General features: G+C 37.3%; 1 protein-coding gene across 1 annotated transcript in view; it reads left to right on the forward strand.

Moving 5' to 3' along the window:
* LOC149829662 (actin-interacting protein 1-2-like) overlaps positions 1–26,240 on the forward strand; it is a 75,855-nt gene that overhangs the window by 31,599 nt on the left and 18,016 nt on the right. Inside the window, exons 4-5 of the mRNA XM_090015225.1 lie at positions 11,087–11,248; positions 15,318–15,501. Of these exons, the coding sequence (XP_089871351.1) occupies positions 11,087–11,248; positions 15,318–15,501 (346 nt within the window). The remainder of the gene's footprint in view (positions 1–11,086; positions 11,249–15,317; positions 15,502–26,240) is intronic.

Genomic DNA, 26,240 nt, shown 5'->3' on the forward strand with positions numbered 1-26,240 from the left:
ACCCAAATTAATGTCAGGAAACGGGGGATTCAATTTCCAAGCATGTGTGTTCTTTACGAGAAGGTTGTAGAGGACACGACTCACCTATTTTGGCTCTGCCCGGTCATTCTAGACTTATTTTTTCAAACTTGGGGTGCGCCACTTGTTCAAACTCGTTCGTGCTCCGTTATTCGGGACCTCTTGCTTGGTCCCAGGATTGTACGACACAAAAAAAATGGAGATTACTGTGGCGGGTTTGGTTGCTTTCAGCATGGTGGGTCATATGGACTGAAAGAAACGACATCTTCTTCAGGGGCATCAAATTCGATTTCGGAAGGCTTCGACAATGGGTCATGTCTGATGTGTATCTGGCTCTTAAATTACATAGTAGGGGGGAGGGGCTGATCGGCTTGTACTCTGAACTATGTACAATCGCCATCTAGATTGTGGCTGTTTTGCTGTTATGTTTCTCTTTTGTCTCTCCCATCCAATATTCTGTTGGATGTATTTTGGTAATGTTGAATGGTGAATGTTCTCTCTCTTTCTCTCTCTCTTGTACATGCACTACAGAGTTTGTAACCCAAACTGAAACTACAACACCACACGTATATTTGTGCGGATGCATAAACATGAAATTTTGCCCATCCAAATGGATGGGTTTCATAGATTTAGGCGATGTTTGGAAACTAGTTGTCAGAAGTAGCCAGAGTGGGAATACCAACACCAGAATTGTTGGTGATGGATGGAGTTGTAAGAAATGATGCAAGTGAGATGGTATTTGACACGTCCAATTCCACATTTTACATCCCACTTACATGAGGTGGTAGTTACCAAATACTACACCAGATCTCACACAGGTGACTGCTTCAACAACCTTCCTAACGTTCTTTCAGTATTATTTCCAACTTTTTAGTTGCATTCCAAACAGATGCACATGTGGAAGTGGTAAATCTCCCGTAAAATCAAAGTGGGCGATAAAGTAGTCAGAAGTCATAGGAAAAAAGGTTTCATTTCAAAAAAATTGCCTAGACCGGATATGTCTTATTTGCAAAATGGGACACCAGTTGATATGGCATTCAATCCATTAAGAGTACCTTCACGAACGAATGTGGGACAAATATTTGAATGCTCACTCGAGTTAGCGGGAGACCTGTTGGGCAGATATTATAGAATAACACCCTTTGATGAGATATATGTTGGGTTTCCCTCCTTTGTGGGATCCATTGGTTCGATGCACATTCAGTATCACTGCAGAATTTCAAGCACGATGCTTGATCTTTTCGAAGATGATTTGGAGTATTTGATGGATAGCGATTTGTAGAAGTCCTCTCAGCTAAATGACTATTCAACTGTTCAGAGTTTGAGGTTCAGCGAGTTGTCGATGACGATTTGTGGTGAGTGCCTTCAGTTGCATAGCGATTTGTGGTTAGCGTTATGTGTTTCAGTCGGATGACGATTTGTGGTTATCGTTGGATAGCGATTTGTGGTATCGCTGGATAGCGATTTGTGATAAGGTGCATCGTAAGTTATGCAAGATATTTAGTCTTCCGCATTTAATGTGAGTCTTGTCTTCTATTTAGGGATGGATGAGAGAGCAAAAGCAATGGGAGAGAGCAAAAAAGGCAGAATATTAGGGAGAGAGTGTGAGAAACACTTTTAGTGCACCGAAAGGGTGCGGAGGAAAAAAAAAACAAGAAGTGTTGCGACACTTCTTTCAAGACAGCTTCGTCAAGCTAGTTCTTCAAATCATTCGTTCTTTGTTCCTCAGTGAGGCATATCCTCTTGTTCATTTCGTTACACCTTGTGTGTTTGTAAGGCTTATGCCTTTTGGCCACTTTGTAATCTTTGTTTGAAGATAGTGGAAGTTGTTGACCTATTGGTCGTCGTGGACATACCTCAGTTGAGAGGGAACCACGTAAATCGTTGTGTGCTATTTTTATTTTCGCAGCTAGTTTGTTTTGGTTTATTTTTCTACCACTATCATCATCGTATTGTTTTCATCAATTCACACTTGTGGGGAGACCCGGTACGTCCATTTTAACCCCAACATATGGTATCAGAGATTTGGTTAGTATATTTGTGTGTGAAGTCATGGAGAATAACATTGGGCGTATGATCAGTTTGAATGGCACAAACTGGATGGCATAGAAAACTAAAATAGAAGACCTCTTGGGTTATAAAGATTTGGATGGACCCATAGACGGTGTGAGAGGCAAACAAGAAGAGATAAAAGATGTCGAATAAAAAAAACTAGACCGAAAGGCGATCAGTTTCATTCGACAATGGATAGATGATAGTGTCTTTCATCATGTATCCATAGAAACTTTGACGCATGGTCTTTGAACCAAACTAGAGAGCCTTTATGATAGAAAGGCAGCAGTGAATAAGGCCTTTCTATTTCGAAAGCTTGTGAACCTCAAGTATAAAGAGGGCGGCTCTATTGCAGAGCATTTGAATGAGATCAAAAGCATTGTAAATCAGTTGGCCACAATGAAAATCACTTTTGATGATGAGTTACAAACTTTGTTGCTCTTATTTCCCTTCCTGAGAGTTGGGAAACCTTGGTGGTCACAGTCAGTAACTTTGCACCTGATGGAATGGTAACGATGAGCCAAGTTACCAGCAGTCTGTTGAATGAAGAGTCCAGGAGAAAGTCATTAGGTCCTTCTACCTCAAAGGCGCTTGTGATTGAAAACAGGGGGAGAAGCAGAAGTAAGAGCAGGGCTTTGCACTACCATGGCAAATCCAGAGGCCACTCACATTCGACCTCAAAGAAAGACGTCGAGTATTATTATTGCCACAAGAAGGGGCATATGAAGCGACAGTGCAGGAAGCTCAAGCTTAAGGAGTAGAACAGAGAGAAGAGCTCAGAAGAAAAATAAGGTGCCACAGTCACAGATGGAGAGCTCATGGTTGTCTGTGATGGCACTAGCATAAATTTGATCGATCAGGAGACCGATTGGGTGATTGACTCTGGAGCTTCATTTCATGTTACCTCACGGGTTGATTTCTTCACTTCCTACTCGCAAGGTGATTTCGGTAATGTCTGAATGGGAAATGAAGATGTGTCAAAGATTGTTGGCATGGACAACATTTGCTTGAAAACAAGTGTTGGCTGTAAGTTGTTGCTGAAAAATGTGAGGCATGTACCAGACATCCGACTGAATCTGATCTCTGCTGGAAAGTTAGATGATGAGGGCTATAACAACACCTAAAGTGATGGAAGGTGGAAGCTAACCAAAGGCTCATTGGTGATAGCCAGAGGAACAAAGGCTCGTTCCCTTTACACTTTGTAAGCGAAGATCTGGAAGAGTGTTGTGAATGTTGTGGAGACAGGGCTCGTCCACAAAATTATGGCATAGAAGGCTTGGGCATATAAGCAAGAAGGGGCTGCAAGTCGTAGTTAAGAAAGAGTTCCTGACAGGTGCAGTAGGTACATCTTTGGAACCTTGTGTTCATTGCTTCCATGGTAAACAAAATAGAGTTTCTTTCCATAGATGCATTGCATCTAGAAAATCTCATGTTCTAAATCTTGTACATTCTGATGTGTGTGGACCTTTAAAGGTCAAGACACTTGGTGGTGCATTGTACTTTATGACTTTCATTGATGATCACTCTAGGAAAGTCTGGGCTTATACACTGAGGACTAAAGACCAAGTTCTAGATGTATTCAAGCACTTTCAGGCCATGGCTAAATAAGAAACTGGCAGGCAGTTGAAGTGTGTTCGCTCGGATAATGGTGGCAAATACATTGGGCCATTTAATCAGTATTACACCAATCATGGCATCAAGCATGAAAGAACTATAAGGATGACACCTCAACAGAATGGGGTTGCTGAGAGGATGAAGCACATCATTCTTAAGAGAGTCAGATGTTTGCTGTCACACTCTAAATTGCCAAGATCTTTCTGGGGTGAGACAATGAGGACAACAATTGATCTTATCAACTTGTCTCCTTTTATTCCCTTGAAGGGAGATGTTCCAGAGAAAGTTTGGATAGGAAAAGAACCTTTCTATGGACACTTAAGAGTGTTCGGCTGTAGAACATTTATTCACATTCCGAAGGAAGAGAGGTCCAAGCTTGATCCAAAAGTCAAGCAATGCATATTCATTGGCTATGGACATGAAGAATTTGGCTACAGACTGTATGACCCTATTGATAAAAAGGAGGTCAGAAGTCAAGATGTTGTCTTATTGGAAGATTAGACCATTGAAGACATTGGTGGGTCTGAGCCATCAGAGTCCAGTACAGGTGATCTTATTGATTTAGATCCCCTAGATGCGCCGACTGTTCATGATTTCGTGGAGGAGATTCCACCTCCTCGCAATGATGCAAAGGAAGGAAGTGTTGAGTCAGAAATTGAGGGGGAGCCAACACCCCAAGAGTCACTTCCTCAGACTCCGATAAGGAGATCCACTAGAGAAAAACAGTCATCCAGAAAATACTCATCAAATGAGTATGTGATGATTACAGATCAAGGTGAGCCAGAAACTTTTGAAGAAGTTTTGGAGGATGAAAACAAGTCTGAGTGGTTTAAGGCAATGAAAGAAGAAATGGATTCATTGCATGCGAATCACACCTTTGATCTGGTAAAGACAACTAAAGGGAAGAAGGTGTTAAAGAACAAATGGGTCTTCAAGTAGAAGACTGATGAAAACAACTCTCAACCTAGATACAAGGCACGTCTTGTTGTGAAAGGTTTTGCTCAGAAGAAAAGAGTTGACTTTGATGAGATCTTCTCACCACTTGTGAAGATGCCCTCCATCTGAACTGTGCTCGATATAGCTGCAAGCATGAATTTGGAAGTTGAACAGCTTGATGTGAAGACTGCATTTCTATATGGTGACTTGGAAGAAGAAATTTATATGGAGCAACCTGAGAGTTTCATTGACAAGGGTAAAAAGCACCTAGTTTGCAAGTTGAAGAAGAGCTTGTATGGATTGAAGCAAGATCAAGGCAGTGGTATAAGAAATTTGATTTCTTTATGAATGAGCATGGATACTCAAGAACCTCCACAGACCATTGTGTGTTTGTGAAGAAATTTCCAGATGGTAATTTTATCATTCTCTTGCTTTATATGGATGATATACTGATTGTGAGCCAAGACATCAGCAAGATTAGCAAGTTAAAGTTGGAGCTAAGTGAGACATTTGCCATGAAGGATTTAGGTCCAGCAAAGCAGATTCTTGGGATGAGAATCGTTCATGACAGATCACATGAGATGATATGGTTATCTTAAGAAAAGTATATCAGAAAGGTTCTTGAGAGGTTCAACATGGACAAAGCAAAGCCTGTTAATTGTCCACTTGCAGGCCATTTCAAACTTAGCTCAAGACAATGTCCTACAAATGATGAAGAAGGAACAAAGATGCAGAAAATTCCCTATGCTTCGGCAGTAGGTTCGTTGATGTATGCTATGGTCTGTACTCGACCAGACATAGCTCATGCTGTTGGAGTTGTTAGTCGATTTCTGTCAAATTCAGGGAAAGAACATTGGGCAGCAGTGAAATGGATTCTAAGGTATCTTCAGGGCACATTAAAGATGAGTCTGTGTTTTGGAAAGGGTGAACCCATTCTTGATAGATTCACAGATTCTGATATGGCTGGTGATGTAGATAGTAGAAAGTCTACTTCTGGGTATTTGATTACTTTTGCAGGGGAGCAGTTGTATGGCAGTCAAAATTACAGAAATGTCTAGCTCTCTCCACTATAGAAGTTGAGTTCATTGCCATTATAGAAGCCAGTAAAGAATTGTTGTGGGTGAAGAAATTCTTGCAAGAGTTGGGCTTGAAGCAAGAAGAGTATGTTCTTCATTGTGATAGTCAAAGTGCTATTCATTTGAGTAAGAATTTCTCGTTTCATTCAAGATCGAAACATATTAATGTTTGATACCACTGGATTCGATATGTCTTGAATAAAAAATTGCTGCAACTAGAGAAAGTGCATACTGATGACAATACATCAGATATGCTGACCAAGGACAAGCATGAGAAGTGTCGATTCCTAGCAGGAATGGAAGAAGCTTCCACATAAGTCGGGAAGGGGGAGAATTGTTGGGGTTTCCTCCTTTGTGGGATCCATTGGTTCGATGCACATTCAGTATCGCTGCAGAATTCTAAGCACGATGCTTGATCTTTTCGAGGACGATTTGGAGTATTCGTTGGATAGTGATTTGTAGAAGTTCTGTCAGCTGAATGATGCTTTAGTTGTTCAGAGTTTGAGGTTCAGCGAGTTGTCGATGGCAATTTGTGGTGAGTGCCTTCAGCTGCATAGCGATTTGTGGTTAACGTTATGTGCTTCAGCTGGATGACGAATTGTGGTTATCACTGGATAGCGATTTGTGATAAGGCGCTTCAGGCACATCGTAAGTTATGCAGGACGTTTAGTCTTCCACATTTAATGCGAGTCTCGTCCTCTATTTAGGGGATGGATGAGAGAACAAAAGCAGCGGAAGAGAGCAAAAAAGGCAGAACATTAGGGAGAGAGTGTGAGAAACACTTTTAGGGCACCGAAAAGGTGCGGAGGGAACAAAAAGCAAGAAGTGCTACGATACTTCTTTCAGGACAACTTTGTCAAGCTGATTCTTCAGATCATTCGTTCTTTGTTCCTCAGTGAGGTATATCCTCTTGTTCATTTCGTTACACCTTGTGTATTTGTAAGGCTTATGCCTTTTGGCCACTCTGTAATCTTTGTTTGAAGATAGTAAAAGTTGTTGACCTATTGGTCGCTGTGGACGTACCTCAGTTGAGAGAGAACCATGTAAATCGTTGTGTGCTGTTTTTATTTTCGCTACTGGTTTGTTTTGGTTTATTTTTCTACCAGTGTCATCGTCGTATTGTTTCCATCAATTCACACTCGTGGGGAGACCCAGTACATCCGTTTTAACCCCAACAATATACACACAAAAATTTCCATTCCTGCCACATACTGACAGCTTCCAAACAGGGCCTTACTCAAGTTTATAGAAAAAAAAATCTACCAAATAGAGAGAGAGGCATGGAAATATAATATTAGTAAGAAAGTGAAAGAGGTCGATTTGACATACGCAGGCATGGCTTAGTGATGTATTGGGAGCAAAATTAAAGGCTGCCCTTTTGTATCATATATTAGAATTTTAGTAGGAAATTATCACTTTAAAGTGTAAACATAATGTATACATGTATGCCTTCAACCGTTTCTAATGTGATTGTGATTTTTTCCCATTAATTGCAAGTTACAACAACAATAAAACCCTATGATCTAGAGCTACGACCTTACTTTCTATGCCTCGGTTGTTTGACAATAGATTTCAGTGCACCAAACAGTAGGGGATAAATTGTGAAATTTAATCAAACAAGAATTACTTAAGCCAAAGCCCAGCATAGGCGCGACGGCGAAAGTCTTGACCTCAGAATTTTACCCCATTGGTGGTTGATCTATGATCTACCTGCGAATGGAACCAAGGTTATATATATATATATATTAATGAGTTTGTGCTAAACTCATTTGATGCTAAACCACATGCTAAATGGGTTTTTTTGTCCTTTTTTTCATTTTACTTTTAAATTCTGACCGTAATGTGATCTATGTACTTGATTTATAGGGATCAGCTCTTGAAGCATTTGATTCCAATATATGGGTGGGTTTTTATAAGGTTCAAAAAAACAACGGTCCAAAATCTTTGTAAAATTTTTAGGCTCCAAACATTATTGAAAACACAAGAGCCAGGTGTGGATCCTTAGTAAATCCACCATGCCCAACACATTTATAGAGCTAAAACTGCATAAAAAGCACCGAAGAAGCCCAAAAACCCATTTAGCATGCGGTTTAGCACCAAATGGGTTTAGCACGGACCCATCTTCCTATATATATATATATATATATAAAGTAATGCTAAGCTGCTTCGGGATTACCTACACACATAGTAAAATCATAGATGTAGTATCTTCTCAATCGGACTCCGTGTTCAACATAGTTATTTGATAAGAATCATGTCCGGATCATATTTTTGGACATAAAATAAGATTTTTTAAATCATGAAACTTTGCTACATTTTAGGCGGTTGATTTTTTTAAGGTCTTAAAAAACCTATACAATGATTACAATCGCATGATCTAAAACTTGTTTTCTGTTTAAAAATGCATATAGATCACATTTATAAGGTCTTATCAACAAAAAAAAAACTACAAGATTTGGAAAACCCAAACCTTTTACTAGATGGGAGTAGGTGCTCTATATATAGGAAGAGGGACCGTCCAACTAAAAGAAGGTCCAAAATCTACAACCCATGATAATCCACGGTGTTCTTTTTCTAACAACCGAGTTTTATATCGATCACATTTTTTCAACAAAAGAAACTTTTTTTAAGCTATGAAAAAATTGAGCATTTGTGACCATTGATTTTTGAATCACCAAAAAAAAACACTTGCATAAACTGGATTCCCATGAAACAAAAAATTTGATCCCAACCAAATAGACCATGTAGATCATATCTATAAAGATTCACATAAAATAACACGAGCTATGAGATATTGCTCATTTCAACTCATTAATATTGTATGCACATCCCCACTAACTAACTAACTAACTATGTATATATTGTATGCACATCTCCACTAACTAACTAACTAACTAACTATATATATATAAAAGGAAGACTCTATTAAACATCAAGAAGTCTTTTTTTTATGAGGAATGTTGAAACCACCTGCGAAATCAGACCCTGCGCTGGCTATGCATATCGCACATTCAGCCGTTGATACCACGGTGTAAACCCCCTGAGACACACCTTGTCTTTAGGGAGTCGTCTTGCTTCGGCACGAGCTAAAGGCATGATACCCTTACCCTTCATAATGCAAGGGGCTGACATTTGTGAGAAACTCTAACCACCCGCCTAGCAGCCAAGGGCCCTTCCATTACACAAAACCCTTTGGGGCTACCAATCCACGTCTCCATGACTTGCTACTTACTATATTTGTATCCATGACTTACCACCCAAGGAATTGGCATCCACGCCATCTTGTCCGTTGAAGGGCATGACCAGTCTCCCTAAGGTTATAAATTAATGAGACATGATCAACTATGCTAAGAGACTAATGGCTCTCACTTCTTTTTTTTGAAAGGCAAGGTGGGGTTTGGCCGACCCCATCAGTTATTCAACCTACCATTGGGTTTTGAACCTGCAACTTCCCACTACAAGGAGACATGCACTGACAGCTCCTACCAACAACACAACTTTGGCTACTAATGACTCACTTAATTAGGAGCAAATATGTATTTTGGCAACGTCTTAACATAATCTTACTTAGGACAAGAAATAAATAGGAAGAGTTTGACTAGCCCTGAACCCATCATCTAGCTTGACTTGACCCATTGCTTGGTTAACTTTGAGTTTCTCATAGCTACATTTACAAACATAAAAAATGAACCAGAAGAGACAAATAAGCTGTGTTGATTGAGGGAGAATTGTCTTTTTCTTTTTATTTTTTTTTGCTGTTTGATGAGCAAGTTGAGGGATAACGCCATGAACTTGAGACCCCAATTTGTATATATTACATAATAATATTTTGTCAAAAAATAATGTTTTTTATATTTCAAAGACCTGTTTGTTCCATTTTCATGGATGGGAATGATCTATCATACAAAAATAGGCATCGATTTTTAAAAGCTCTTGCCAGTTCAATTTAATTGAGAGAAGTATGAAAGGATTAATAAAAGGTAACCAACGGGGGCTCTGCTTGTTTGGTAGGAGCTGTTAGTGCAAGTCACCATGTGATGGAACGTTGCAAGTTCAAAACCCAATGGTATGTAGTGTAACGGGTGGAGTCGGCCTAACCCCATCTTGCTTATTAAAAATAAGAAAGAAAAGGTAACAAAAAAAAAACTGAGACTCACCGATGCCAACATGACAATTTTAACTGTGATGTTTAAGGGGGTGTTTGTGTGTCATGGAAAATTCAAGTTTTTTCGCAAAAAATGCATCGATGGGCGTGCGTTTCTGCAGAACTTACAATGCCAAAACAAACATGGCGTATGGAAAAATGCCTCGACGGGTGTGTCATTTTACACACTTAACTCTCATTTTTCTCGAAAAACTGTTCTCATGTGGGTCCCATTTAGTTTCCGCCGCAGAGGAATCCACTAAAGAAGTGCCGCAGAACCCTATTCCTTGACAAGAAAACGCCGCTAAATGTTTGTTTCATCGTAGCCAAAAGACTAGAAAAAGAGGCGTCACATTTTTTAAATGCGGCCCAACTTTGACAATCCATGCAGCAAACGTCTGGTCGACTCGGAATCGTAGCTTTCTCAAAAGCCAGTCTGGTAAAAGGTCCCTCAAGGACAGAGTAGGACGCCGGACCCACTTGAATCCAGACCGAGTTCGTCCTATCGTTTATGAATGCCAATGGATTCACATAAATGAATGCACCATCTAAATCTAACCCATGGCCTAGTCTCAGAGTGCAAGCAAAATATGAGGGACCGACAATCTGCCGTCGGTGATGATTTTTTATTCTTCTTTGGATTATAAAAAAATATAATAGAAAAAAAATAGATACCAACGGGAGATCCGCTTATCTGGCAAGAGCAGTTAGTGCATGTCACTTGTGTTGGTTGTAAGTTCGAATCCCAATGGTACTGTCGAAAAAAAGGGAAAAAAAAAGTAAATGCGTGTGACCCTGTCCACTAATAACCTAACAGGCTTACACGTTTGGCACTCAGAACCGAACAAACTTTTTTCTCTTAAACAGTTTAATGTTGCTAATTCCATTTAGTGCACGTCACATGTAGTTTTTTTATTATTTATAATTGAATCATTTGCACACAATTAAAAAATGACAAAGCAAGCATGCATAATGTTGCTAATTCCATTTTCTTTTGATACCTCAAAGAGTAAGGAAAGGGTGATTTTTTTGTCTTTCTATCATTGACATTCTGTTTATGATAGAGATAATATCTTTTTTTTTTCTAGCATTATTTACCATATGTGAAGTTTGATTGAGATTGCCTTGATATTTTACATTTAAATTTGTTTCGGTTGTATTTTGTGCTTTGCACAATTTATAGTTTAATCCATCTTTGTCATGGTGATCTCCTTCTCTTTGTTGTATTTTTTGTTTTTGTTTGTAGGTGGGATTCAGGATCAACTGTTGGTGAGTTTGACGGTCATTCAAGACGTGTCTTAAGTTGTGCATTCAAGCCTACAAGACCTTTTCGTATTGTTACATGTGGAGAAGATTACTTGGTGAATTTCTATGAGGGACCACCATTTAGGTTCAAACTGTCACAAAGGTTAGTCTTGTTTATGGTTTTAAGAGATTGATTTATACTATATTAGGTCAAGGATAGTGCAAATTTGCTAAAGGTTCAGCTGTTTTAACATAATTGTTTTGTATGAAGAATCCTTTGGTACATTGTCTTTCTTTTTTGGTAAAGGTATGAGGATGCAATGCAGGAACTGAAGCGTGACATGTTAGCCTGTCGAAGCAAATGAAATTCTAATAGCTATTCAGTATATGATGTGTTAGCTTTTAAGTAAATAATGACCATTCTCAAACTTTAGGAGTGCACTCTGGCTTGAAACATTACTATAACGTTTAACTTGCAATGGAATATAAAATCATGGTATAAATAAGTGTTCCTAGTATCTTCATGCTTGAATGACATTTTCCAAAAGCAATGCACATGATGTAAATAATATTTTCTCCAAATTGTAAGGAATTATGTGCTCTAGTGAGGGAGATGTATACCTGCCCTTTATCTGATGTGTAGTCTGTTTAAAACTAGTAAGAGAATTAACTAATAACATCCAAGGGGAATATATCAGGGTATTGAAGATAACATTTAAACTATTATTCCTAAAATGGCCAACACAGGTTTAAATTAACTGCACCGTCTAGGTAAATGTTTTAATATAATTGATCTTTGTTCTTGTAGGGACAGGACTACCACTTTTTCTACCAAAAATCTAAACAGATTTTTCAAGCCATAACTAGAGAGCTTTTCTGTCCTAGAGAATGGGCCCTGCTGGTTTCCAGATCACAGTTCATATCTTGATAATATTGCTTCAAAATACATTATAACTGCCAAGCCCCCTTCATGAGAGCGATATAGTTATGAATCTAGTCTGAGCACATCAGGAACACTTACTAATTTAGGTCTCTCTCCCTCTGTGTTTAAGGCTGGAAGGTTATAAAAATGGCAAAAAGCAGAAAATATGACAAGAACATGAGGGGCTTGGCAAACTTTCTTTTTCTTAACAGTTAACATAGGTTATGGATATATAAATGATAAAAGAGTAAGTTAACCGATAAGGGAAAAGGCTACTAACAAATGACGCTTCTCTAGAAAATCTAATTGCACATTCATAAAGGTTTAAGTTTCATATATACATATGGATTCATACAGTTTGAGGATTTGATTAACATATTTGTTAGATTTGAAATTAGATCAAACTAGATTAGCTTTCTATTCAAAGTAATTTAAACATGTATCTCTATTTGAATCTTTATGGCTATGGCCACATATGAGAAAAAATGGAAAGAATGGAGAATGGGGCATGCCAAGATTATGTCTTGGGTCATTAGTAGTCTTGATATCAAGAAGTGCTTGAGTCTAGCTAAATTTGAACATGCAAATAAATATTTGCATGAGACTATCTTAAGAAAATGTATTCTCTTAAATCTATGTCACATGGGTGCAGGGGCAGGGGTGCGACACTTTAAAAAAACTTGGGTGCGGGGATGCGGCAAAAAGTTGGACATAAATGACCCTGGGTGCATTGACTGCACCCAGGGTCAGGTTGATCGCATCGGGTGCGGGTGCGATGTGAGTGCGGCACCTAGTTGAAGAGTCCCTGTGACATAGTCTTAAAGATATTACCCACATTTGCAACTTGTAAGACAAGGTACACACTATGATTCAAGGAGAAAAATGTATTAGAGAATATTTTAGTAAGTTGTTCGACCTTTGGAATGAGTTTGCTCTTCTTGAGTCACAATGACATTATCCCAAAGACATAGAACTCCGTCAAAGACAAATTGATGTGAAACATTTCTATCAATTCATCAATGGTCTAAGACCGGAGTTTGAGTCTACTAAATCGGCTTTTCTTCATAAAGGAGAAGTTCTCTCTATTGAAGAGCTAAGTATGAAAGAAAATAGACTAAAAAAAAGACATTTAAAGATGATGATAATTCGGTCATAGCCGTGTCTAGGCTGAGAAACCATGTCCATGCTTACCAACTACTACATTATAACTATCACATTATAAGAGACCAAACAATTATAGCTATGGAAAGCAAGACAATGAGTTTGAAAAAAAAATAAATTATTTGCTATTATTGTCGTGAACCGGGGTATGTCAAGATATATTGTCCTAAACTAAAGATACCCTATGAGAAGAAGGTAGCCTCCGTTGCTCAAGAGTCAAGTGAATTCAAAGCTACACAAGAATCAACTATTGAGAGCATGTCCTTGACTCAAATTGTAGAAGCTCTTCAACATCTATTCAAAGGAGCTTCACCAACCGAAGCTACGGTCTCTTCTGTTGGCATCTTTGATCCCAGTAAGTCTCTTTGGCTTCTTGGCTCATGTGCCTCATTTCATATGACACTAAATTGTGATATTTTATCTGGATGTCATAACTCAAGCGAGTCAAATGTTTTTTATTGTTGATAGAATATCTCTTGAGATAAAGGGAATAAGAAATTTTGAAAATATTTTAAAGAGATTTTTTATTCAAAAAATTAGATATATTCCCAAGTTAAGCCTAAATCTTTTATTTGTCTCTTAATTATGTGACCTTTGGTATAATGTTTCTTTCTCTTCTATTGGTTTATGAGTGCGGGATCGTCTCTCAGGGAAGCTGATTGGAGAAGGCTGTAAAGAAGGAGGTTTATACTACATAGATTTTTTGGAAATACCTAAGAATACTTTTTGTTATAATGTTTAAAAACTGAATTTTGGATTTTGGAGCTCCCTAACCAAAATCTTCTGAAATATTATCTGCATGAATGCAACCAAAACTGATTGGAGCTCCCATGTGGCAGGTCATGAATCCCCTTGTCATTTTGTGGTTGATGTATGCTTCAAAATTTCCCTTCATATCTTCATTTGGTCTGATACCATCTTCAGATTGATGGTAACATGATTATGTTCCTTTGATGTGTGAAAGAATATGTGGTGTGTGCGAACTGTGAAACAAGGTGAGAGAAATGAGTGAGTGAGGAGGAAGAAGAAGATATAGGAAAAGAGAGGAAGTGAGAAAAGACAAGGGAGAAAGAGAATAGGGGCTGGAATCGTGCCCTATCCCTCTCATATTGACCCTTATAAAGGTAATTTAAGTCAGTTTACAAAAATGCCCTTCATAACTATATCTTTTGACCTATTGGGTCTTGAATACAAAAAAGGACTTCACTAGCCAATCAATTTTGACTCTCATGTAATGCTTCCTTATAACATATTGTACTTCAAAGGATAAACCAGAGTTGCCAGTTGGGGAAGCGATTCGGGTAGCGGAAGCGGGAAGTGAGGGGGAAGCGAAAAAAGGAAAAAACAAAAAAAGGAAAAAACAAAAAAAGGAAGAAAAGATACATTTTGGAAGCGCCACGTTTCGCGCCTCCGAAATACGCTTCGGAGAAGCATGCTTCCCCATGTCCTATGGTACTTCCGGTAACCCTGGGATAAACCTCTAAACTGGTCATCATGATGTATATGAACCCTTTATTTTTGTTACCTCATTAATTCACTGGTCTGCACTCCAGTTAAGCTAACCAAAACAGAAAAAGTGAAAAAGTGGAAAACTTCCCTTAAGTATCCACTAAACCTGCCATCTTCTGATCGATGCAATTGGATTGAGTGTTAGATGTTTTCATCCTTCTAAGATTTTAATTCATGGTAGCCTCTTGGTTCAAGATAGAACGCAGAAACATAACATTTATTCAAGTTTCCTTGCATTGCTTGTTTGGCCCATCAAATATTGTGCATTGGTGTGATTTGGCTACATTGTTTACAAGATGCCTTTCCCCATTAATTGTTGAAGCATACTCTTTATTTTGGAGCAACAGTCGTGTCCTTGATTTGCAGAGTCCAATGCAAAACTTCTGGAAAAATGTTCTAGGGTTCATATTAATTAACATCGAGTGCTTGGTATTTTTTCTTTTTTTTTTTCAAAATTTCTTGTAGGAGAAATGTAGTCATTATTTTAATTTTATGTCAATGATAAAAAACTCATTCATGGCATTGTAGCAATGTAGGCTTGTGGCCATAATAAAATATAATGTGCTGAGGAAGATGTTCTTGATTGTGTCTTACCGAACAGAGGTAGTATGTAAAGGAAAAATTATTGTTTGAAGTGCAGGGAACATTCCAACTTTGTCAATTGCGTAAGGTTTTCTCCTGATGGAAGCAAGTTTATCAGTGTAAGTTCAGATAAGAAAGGTATACTATATGATGGGAGGACAGGAGAAAAGATTGGGGAGCTATCTGCTGAAGGTCACAATGGTAGCATCTATGCTGTTAGTTGGAGTCCTGACAGTAAAGCGGTATTTATGATATTCCTATGCTATTTTCATTATTGATTAATAATTATACTTCCAGTGGTGGACTTAGGATGCAAATATCTACATTGAATGATATCTACTTTTTCCTTTTTCAGATTCTTAGATTGATAATATGAACATTTTAATTGGAACACAATTAAATTTAAATGTTACTTATATAATCAAATGCCTGACTAATGGAGAGTTTTTCTTCTACTTTTTTGTTTTTTGGTTGATCGAAGAAGCACATTCATTTATCTGTTGAATGAAAGTTTTATACAATCTGGTTTACCTATATTCTAATGGTCTCCAGCACCATACTGGTTCTGATGGGGCTGTACTTGTCTGTATTACAGGTGTGAGTGGAAGTGTTAATCCAAAGTTTCATTGTGTGCTTTAGTCTGCTTTACTTTGGTATTGATAGAAAATTCTTTCATATTTTCTGTGCAGTTGGATAAACCTGGTTGAGGTTATATTTGTCACAAAATGGCACGGATCCCAATACCCTCCATAATGGACTCCGAGGGTCAAAACATAATGCATTTGAACAAAAACATAAGAACTAAAATGAAACACAATAGAATGTGAGTAAATAACTTCATTAATAAAGAACAGTAAAAATACAAAAAAAATACATTTTAATCCTCATTACAATACACTAAAAAACACACAAGAAGCCTAAAACCATGGTTGCTAGTCGAGGAAGCGGGAAGCGATATGTGAAGTGGAAGCGGGAAGCGTGGCACTTTCAAAATTTTAGGAAGCGGGAAGCATGGGATGACTTAAAAGCGAATCAAGAATCGTCTCGAAAGCGAACCAGAAGCGAATCTGGAAGCGACCTAGGAAGCGAGGGGGAAGCGAAAAATAAAATAAAAATAAAAATACAAAAAAAGGGAGGAAATGCAGGGAAAGCGAAGGAGAAGCGTGCTTCCCATAAATGGGAAGTGTGTTTCCTATAAATGGGAAGCATGTTTCCCATAAAAGAGAAACGCGCTTCCCATAAATGGGAAATGCGCTTTTCAAAAAAATTGGCGCTTCTCAGTGCATTTTGGAAGCGCGACGTTTTACGCTTCTGAAACATGCTTCCCCACTAGGCTAGGTGCTTCCAGTAACTCTGCCTAAAACTACTCATCACTCCCTCACCTTACAAAGGCACCCACCCACCCATATTTATAGAGAAAAGAAGGAAGAAGAGAGAGATTAAAGGAGAGAAAAAGGGAGACCACACTAACCATTGGACCATAAGTCAAACAACTAGTCCAAGTCAACCAAAGTTGACTTAACTTTAAAGTATATATATCAGAGTTACCGAAAGCACCTAGCCTAGTGGAAGCACGAAATGTTGTGCTTCCGAAACGCGTTGAGAAGCGCCATTTTTTTTGAAAAGCGTGCTTTCCCGTTGCTTACCCCGCGCTTCTCCTGCGCTTCCTCCCTTTTTTCATTTTTTTTTATTATTATTTTTTCACTTCCCCCTCGCTTCGTAGGTCGCTTCTGGTTCGCTTCCTAGGTCGCTTCCAAGATGATTCTTGATTCGCTTTTAAGTTGTCTCACGTTTCTCGCTTCCTAAAATTTTGAAAGTGCCACGCTTCCTGCTCCTGCTTCCTCGACTGGCAACCATGATATATGTTAACGCCCCCGCTCAAACTTACATTGACTCACTATAAGTTTGCAATTACAAAAGGAATCCCATTACACAAGATATCGACATGTTCTTCTATAATACAAATTCTTGAAGGAGCTTCTAGATCTTCCTTGATATGCTCGAAAGGTCTCTAGAATCATCAATAATGCCAATATTTTAAAGAGTGCAAAAGGAGCAATCCAACTAAAAATAACTATATATATATATATATATAGAGAGAGAGAGAGAGTAATGGGTACGTGCTAAATAAAATATGCTAGATGAAACATGCTAAATGAGTTTTTCAGGGTTTTTTTGTTTTATTTTTAAATTCTAATCGTACAAATGTGATCTATGTACTTGATTTTATAGGGTTCAACTCTTTAAGTGTTCGATTCTGACACATGAGCGGGTTTTTATAACGTTTAAAAAATCACCATTCCAAAATCTTTGTTAATTTTTAGGCTCCAAATATCATTTTTTTCATCAAAAACACATGATCCAAGTGTGGATTCCTCGTAAATTGACCATGCCCAACACATTTATGGGGTCAGAACTGCAAAAAAAAAACCCACACCAAAAGAGCAGAAAAACCCATTTAGCACATTTCATTCACATATTTCATTTCGTACACACCCATCTCTCTGTGTCTCTCTCTCTCTCTCTCTCTCTCTCTATATATATATATAAATGACCAAACACGCCAAAAATACAATACATATTTAATAAGACATTTTAATAATTTTCAAAATCTTTTAATAGTAAGAAAATTTTTCAACATCAATTTTGAAAGTCATTAAATTTTTATACACAATATTCATTGAGAGTCTCACCTCAATAGATAATTTTATGAAATCATAGTTCTTGATTTATAAGAGAACACAATTGCATATTATCAAAAGAAGAGATGCATGCATAAAATATCTCAAAGATAAACGTATAAATCATTCATCACTTTAAACATTCATGAAAACATGCATTATTGAAAGTCAATACACACATCTATCTCGAAAAGCACATTAATGCATGAAATATGAATTTTCAAACAACATCAATACCATGAATAAATAACTCACAAAAGAGTTTAACCCACACAAAAAATATTCATAAAGCAGGGTTTTTCAAAACAAGTAGCCATATTGAATGTACAACAGAAATAATGGGGAAGTTCAAAATCCCACGTACAAATCATAACAAGAGATATTTTGTAATAATGACAAATATTAATAACAATTTAAATCTCAACAATAGAAACAATATCTATAAATACACTCAAAATATTGTATCCTATGCAACCAAGGCATATCATGATGTAAATCACCCAAGATAACTAATCATGGAACACATTTAAAATATCTTTAAGCATGCAATTAAAACATATTCAATGCAAAATGCATGAAGAATTTTCAATAACCATTTCCCAGACAAGGGTAAATGAGTGATTTTTTTTTAGAAATTTTGTGGAGAGATTTGAAAATCCCACAAATATCAAGAAATGATATTTTGCAAACCTTCACAATAGTTCGACCACCATAAGCAATTTACCTCGCTTGACCTTCAAACCTCAAAATTCAAGTGTAATAGCTGCTAGAACAAGAGATCAATGACAATGCCACTTATGAGCTTAACAAACACACAAAAAGTGTGAACATCTCATCTATATAAAATAACACTTAAATAAGAGACAAACCTCAATGTTTCAGCTACTAGAAAAAGAGCATAATACAAACACACAAAAAGTATGAATAACCAATGGGTGCACCTAACTCATTGCAAACAAATCTTTCTTGTCTACGTAAAATGACACTTAAATAAGAGACAAACCTCAATATTCAAGTGCATCAGCTACTAGAATAAGAGTATAATACAAACACACAAAATGTGAATAACCAATGGGTGCATATAACTCACCACAAAAATATCTTTTAAATAAGAGACATAATAGGAGAAGACACGAAGTAAGAGAGCTTGTAATAAAAACAAACTAATGTCATCAAGAAGGATAAATGTATCGATTTTAACAATCTTTCAAACACCATATTTTCAAAATAGATAACCATCACAGATAAACATAATTATAAGTATTCATAATAACATTGTCCAAATAAACAAATGAGTGATATAACACACTCATAGAACTAGAGATCAAACAACCGTCAATTAGAGCCAAACTATAAGGCGACAATCTATACTGATAAGAAAACCAAGGTGCACACAACTCACCCCAACAAGAATCTCTTGTTCAACAAAAGCAACATGGATGTAGATACCAATCAAACCCAAGACAAGTGACAACACATCACTCATAACCTTTGGGAATCTAGACTAGTAAGATGACATGAGGTGCACACATAACTCACCTCAAAGGCTAACTCTGACCCAACAACAAGGCCAAAAATAAATGGCGCATCCTAGAAAAATCTATGATGGACAAAAAACAATGCCAAAAGAAGGCAAAAAATACTCACGGAAATTGATTTTCAAATAAGTGAGTTCATATATAAAAGTACCGATTTGAAAAAACAAAGTTTTAAATCAAATCCAATAAAGGTAGATGAAGACTTAGAATGAATATAGTTCAATCATATGCACAACAATATGTCAATTGATGCAATCACTTCCAACACAAGATGTCTCATGACAAATTTTACAAACTTTGACAAGCAAATAATGGACAAGAATCATGCCCAATATAAATAATCTACATAGATGTGATGAAATTATGATGTTAGAGTATCTTTCAAAAGATAATAGAATCATGAATCCACCAATCAAGAAACAAGTGCACTAAGGCACATCATATACAAAAGATCCAATAAATCTCAATAAAAAGACAAAAGTATATGATTTTATTAAAGAAAAGCTTCTAAGAAGCTAGATCTAAATCATTAGTCTACTATTAGACAATTGATGACAAACATATAGAGATTCACAAAGAGCTATATAACTATCAACAACCATGAACTCATATATATCATACAAAGAATTTTATCACAATGTAACAAATATAAAATCTTTAAGAAACATGAAATGAAGTATCAATGCACAAGAAAGAAACCACTAAGGGTTACAAAAGTGCACAAACACTCAAGTCACTAAGCTACCAAAAAGCACATAAAACTACTATGGGCTAAGCAACAATCATACAAGAGTCTTTTAAAAAATATAAGTTTTATTCATAAAATGCTCAAGAAGCATACACAAGAACCCACTAAAAAATATAATGCATAATAGAGAAATTAAAATATGCATTCGAGTTCATGATGACAAATCATGCTTATGCCATCCAATAATAATCACAAAGGCTACATAATTAAAATCATGCATGGTCACATAGTTAGAATCACCAAAGAAACATCACTATATATTAAAAATCCCAAAGATAATCTATGTAAATACATACATTAAGAGACACAAAAAAAAAATGTAAAAAATTAATATTTTGCAAAACATGAAACACATAAGATTTTAAGAAACCACATATTTTTGCAAAATATAATTTTTTCAATATACATATCCATAATCTAAAAAATATATTAAAAGACAATAATTTCTATTGAGAATGTAGGGTACGGGTCTGGTTCTAGACCCAAAATGATTCTTTTGTATTGTATTTACATGGTTGGTGTTATCGGGTCTGGGTTGACAGACCCGATCCAACTTGTATCATATATATTACATTGAATATAGGGCACAACTTCTCATTGAGAATCGTGTCAGTCATTGCTGCCTCTCCTTCTTGCAAATCCCTTTCTCTTCTGCTGTGGATGAAGATCTGGTCGAAGGTGCGTGACTTCTAACATGGTATCAGAGCAGGCTGAGAAGTAAATACTAGGTCGAGTTCTCTTCTTCCTTTCTTTGATCCAAGATCTGATCTTATCAGATCAGATTCTATTCTCCTTCTGTCCTGAAAATTGATCTTATCATATTGGGTTAAAAATCTCTTTCTTAAAATTTTTAAACATCTTTCTTCCTCTCTAAGTTTTCGATCTCTTAAAACTGAATCTGTTTACGTCAAACAGTCTGGTCACGTCAAACCAGATCTGTTTTCTTAAATCTTGATTATTTTTTTTCCTCTTTGATGCTGGATCGGATCGTTCCAGATCTAGTGTTTTCGTTCCAAGCCAGACTAAATTAGATCTGGCCATGGCATATTGATTCTTCCCTTCAGCAGCGTTAAATCAAATCTGATCGTATCAGATCAGATTTGTGTTTCCATTTAAACTTAGATCTCTCTTTTGTCTTTCAAGTCAAATCTTATTCTCCAAAACCAAATCAAAGTTTCGGTCCATACAAAAAAAAAATTCAGATCATTAATTTGTCGTGTTCTACTGATTATTTGTTTCCCTGCAATATTATTTTCGTAGCAAAAAGAAAAAAAAACAGATTTACATTGCTGGTAAATCAAACTGCTGGTTAGAGTGTTCTTTTGTTGTCCTTTCACATGGATTCTCCCTTCCAGTTTCCTTGGACAACTCATATAACTACTTGACCTGGAAGCGACAAAGTTTTCCTTTTATTAAGAGTCTGGATCTCTCTGGATATCTTGATGGAACGATCCATGCACCACTAGAATTCGTCCTGCAAGAAGAGCGAGATGATAAAGGGGAGGTTTCCAACAAATTGATTCATAATTCAAAATTTGTAACATGAAGAAGAAAAGATCAGGCAGTTGTGGCTTACATTACCTCTATGCTTTCCCATGAGATATTAGTGGCCATCCTAGATGAATGTTCAGCCAGAGAGTTGTGGCAAATATTGGCGCAGACTTATTCACAGATTTCATAAGCTAGGATTTTGCATTTAAAGAGAGAATTTCAGCTTTTGAAGAAATAGAGTTTATAAGTGACATAATACATGAACAAAATCAAGAGTATTACATATCAACTAGCCATGGTGGGTTGCGTAATTCTTAACAAAGAAAAGGTTCAACAGGCACTGAATGGTCTGGGTTCTGACTACCACATGTTAGTCACCTCTCTTCTATGCCTCCCTTCATTGCCCAGTTTTGAAGATCTACGGACTAAGCTACTACAATATGAAGTTACCATTAGGGGCGAGAAGATGACCCTGAATTCCAACAACCATGAGGTACTTGTCACATGAGTAGTATTAGGGCGAGGACATGGGGGATTTTGAGGCGGGCGTGGACATAGAAGAGGTAATCAAGGAGGCCGTGGGCTTTTTCCCATACCCTACATGTCACCTAACTTGTATCCAGGGAACCCTATAAACATCCCAACATGTTTTCAGTGTAATAAAATTGAGCACATTAAAGCAAATTGCTGGCATAATCCGCAAAACAAAGGCAAGTTTAATGGTGCTGGGCCTTCTACTAGGGGACAAGCAGGAGACGACCGTAAAGGAGATGAAAAGAAAAATGTGAAGAATCTTTTGATTTTCGCTCTTTCAGAATTGAGCTTCAAGCAAACTGAGTAGGAGACTTGGTACATTAACTCCGGGCTGCTGCACATGTGACATGTGATATTGGTAAGATTTATTAAAACCGGAGATGGTGTTCTTCATCCTATCTCTCATGTTGGAAATATTTTCCTTCTACTCCCCAATTCCTCATTACCTTTATCTGATGTTTACCATTCTCCTAGTATTGTTAAAAACATTGTTTCTGTTTCTAAACTTGTCGATGATACTAATTCTTTTGTCGAATTTACTCTTTCTGTATGTGTCAAGGATCTTCTCACAAAGAAGACACTCGTTGAAGGAGAACGACAGGGAAACATGTATGTCTTCAAGGAGTCTCTTCTAGTTCATGATGCATCAATAAATTCACAACCAGTTCGTCCAGTGTCATTCAAAGTTTGTTTTAGTCTATCTCAATGTAATAAGCCAGAGATTTGGCATCGTCGTCTTAGTCATTGTAATCATTCATTTATTGAGAAGCTTGTGTCTAGTGGACTTGTTCCGCAGTCTAGTTTGAATGTCGAGGCTGATTTTCTTCTTTGTTTCCGTTGTCAATTATGTAAAAGTCATGTTCTTCCATTTCATTCAATAAATCAAAGAGATTTTGTGCTTTTTGAAATTGTCTATTCTGATGTCTGGAGACATGCCCCACAGTCTTCTTTATTGGGCAATCATTATTACATTACTTTCATTGATAGTTACTCTAGATACACCTGTATTTATTTTATCAAATATAAATCTGAAGTTTTCAAGCTTTTTTGCTCATTCTGTGCTTTAGTTTGTAATCAATTTTCAACTAAAATTCAATATTTTCATTGTGATGGTGGATGAGAGTACTTATCAAAGGAATTTACTGAATTTCTCTAAGATAATGGAATAGGTCGTCGAATATCTTGTCCACACACACCACAACAAAATGGTGCGGCTGAAAGAAAATACTGGCACATTGTAGAGAGTGCGTTGAGTATGTTGCATAACACTCACATTCCTTTAAACTTGTGGATGAAAGTTTTTCATTCAGCTGTCTATGTCATAAATCGACTGCCAATGAAATTGTTAGCAGATCAATCCCCTTATTTTACGCTATTTACACTATTTGGGGTTCATCCTGACTATAATGAGTTGCGAGTGTTTGGCTGCATATGCTATGTTCATATTGACAGTTCTTAACGTGATAAGTTTCAGAAAAAGGCATGCAGGTGTAGGTTTGTTGGATATGTTGATCAATATAGAGGATATCACTGCTATGACTCCACTACCAGTCGCATCAGAGTTTCATGGAATGTCGTGTTTGACGAGACTCATACTGATGATTTAGGAAGTACAGAGGGACACTGTAAGGATGCTAAAAGTTATCAGCCATGGCTTGTTGCTGAGGTGCTTGATCAAATGGTGATGCATGACGTACCCTCATGTCATACACTATCTGCAGAACAAAATAGTACAGTTGTACACCTAGAAAAGGAAATGTCGACAAACACACAAGATATTACTATGCCTGTCATTTCAGATGTTACAAAGTTTTAAGGGATTACCTATGTGCAGTGAAACAAAGACAAAGTTCAACGACCTATTGTGCAACCCAGGAGGCTTGAGAGGATTCACCATCCTATTGAAAGATGGGTAAGTTATGACAACTTCTCTACAGACTTACAACTGTTCATCTCCCAGATTGAAAAGCATGATGAACCTATCAGTTTCTCACAAGCATCTATGTCAATCAAATGGGTTGAGGTCATGAATGAGGAAATGAAAGCTTTACATGAGTGTGGGACTTGAAAGATTGTTCCTAGACCATCGAACAAGAATGTTGTAGGATCTAAATAGGTCTATAAAATCAAGTATAAACTCGATGAATCCATTGAACGCTATAAGGTGAGGCTAGTAGCGAAAGGGTTCACTCAAGAATACGGGCAAGATTATGCCGAAACATTTAGTTCTGTGATCAAGATGGAAACTATTCGATTAGTTCTGTCCTTGTCAGTTCAGTATGGATGGACTCTAAGTCAACTTGATGTCAAAAATGTATTTTTTGCATGGCACTCTCAAGGAAGAGGTGTATATGGAGCAACCCTCTAGTTATACCAAACATAGCCCCAACACACATGTTTGCAAGCTACAAAGAGCCATCTATGGGCTAAAGCAGGCCTCCCGCTCATGGTTTGATAGTTTCTCTATTGAAGTTCAGAGACATGGGTTCGATCTCATCTTGATCATTCGCTTTTTATTTTTCGAGATTGTCAGGTACGCACCTTAATTCTTATATATGTGGATGATATTATTATTACTGGGAACTCCGATGAACACATAGAAGCTACCAAGATCTTATTGAGTCGACAGTTTAAGATGAAAGATTTGGGGGTTTTGCGTTATTTCTTAGGGGTTGAGGTGGATCGACAGGATGAAACACTTCACTAACCCAACACAAATATACTTTGGATTTGTTGGATAAGGCAGGCATGAAGGATTATAAACCTCTATCCACCCCTAGTGTCCTTAATCATAAACTCGGATCCCGGGATGGGGAAGCATATGAAGATTCCAAGAAATATCGGAGTCTTGTGGGTATGTTCCAATATCTCACCTTCACTAGACCAGACATTGTGTATGCAGTGAATCAAGTTTCACAATTCATGCATGACCCACGAACAAAGCATATGAATGTTGTCAAGAGAATCCTTCGATATTTAAAAAGAACTCTTGGAGATGGTCTAGTTTATCATCAATCCAAGACTAAAGGGGAGCAACATCGACTGGATGTATACACAAATGCAGATTGGGCTGGAGTTCCAGATGACAGGCAGTCGGTTTCTGGATATTGTGCTTTTCTTGATGGGAACTTGATGGCGTAGAGTAACAAGAAACAACGTGCATTTGCACGATCTAGTATTGAAGCTGAGTATCGATCTATGGTGGCTGCTACAATAAAGGCCACATGGCTGAGACATCTTTTGACTGAAGTTGGAGAATCTATGCTACCCGCCACTCTCTTGCGCGATAATCAAGGTGTCATACAAATTGCTTTTAATCCTATTCACCATAGTCGCACAAAGCATATAGAGATTGATCAATACTTCATTCGGCAAAAGATTGAAGATAGAGAAGTTGCACCTACTTATGTTCCTACGGCTGACCAAGTGGCAGATTTGTTCACTAAGGGCCGTACCAATATGCGTTTTTGGTTCTTGAAGAACAAGTTGTCCATGTTGCAAAACCATGCACAACTTGAAGGAGGGTACTGAGAATGTAGTGTACAGGTCTAGTTCTAGACCCAAAATGATTCTTTTGTATTGTATTTACATGGTTGGTATTATCGGGTCTGGGTTGACAGACCCAATCCAACTTGTATCATATATATAACATTGAATATAGGGCACAACCTCTCATTGAGAATCGTGTCAGTCATTGCCGCCTCTCCTTCTTGCAAATCCCTTTCTCTTCTGCTGTGGATGAAGATCTGGTCGAAGGTGCTTGACTTCTAACAATTTCTACATATTCTAATTTCAAAAGAAGACATTCATTTTTAATATAACCCTTTCAAAACACCTACCATACATATGAAGATAGAAAAGCTAAAGATACATACCGGAATGCAAAATCCTTGAATCCATGCTATTCATTAATACGAATCTTTTTCAAGACCATGATGCCTTGCTCTGATACCATGTCACAAAATGGCATGGACCTCAATGCACTCTAT

This window comes from Nuphar pumila, chromosome 8 (genome assembly GCF_984573655.1).
Source record: "Nuphar pumila chromosome 8, dmNupPumi1.hap1.1, whole genome shotgun sequence".
NCBI classification, from domain to species: domain Eukaryota; kingdom Viridiplantae; phylum Streptophyta; class Magnoliopsida; order Nymphaeales; family Nymphaeaceae; genus Nuphar; species Nuphar pumila.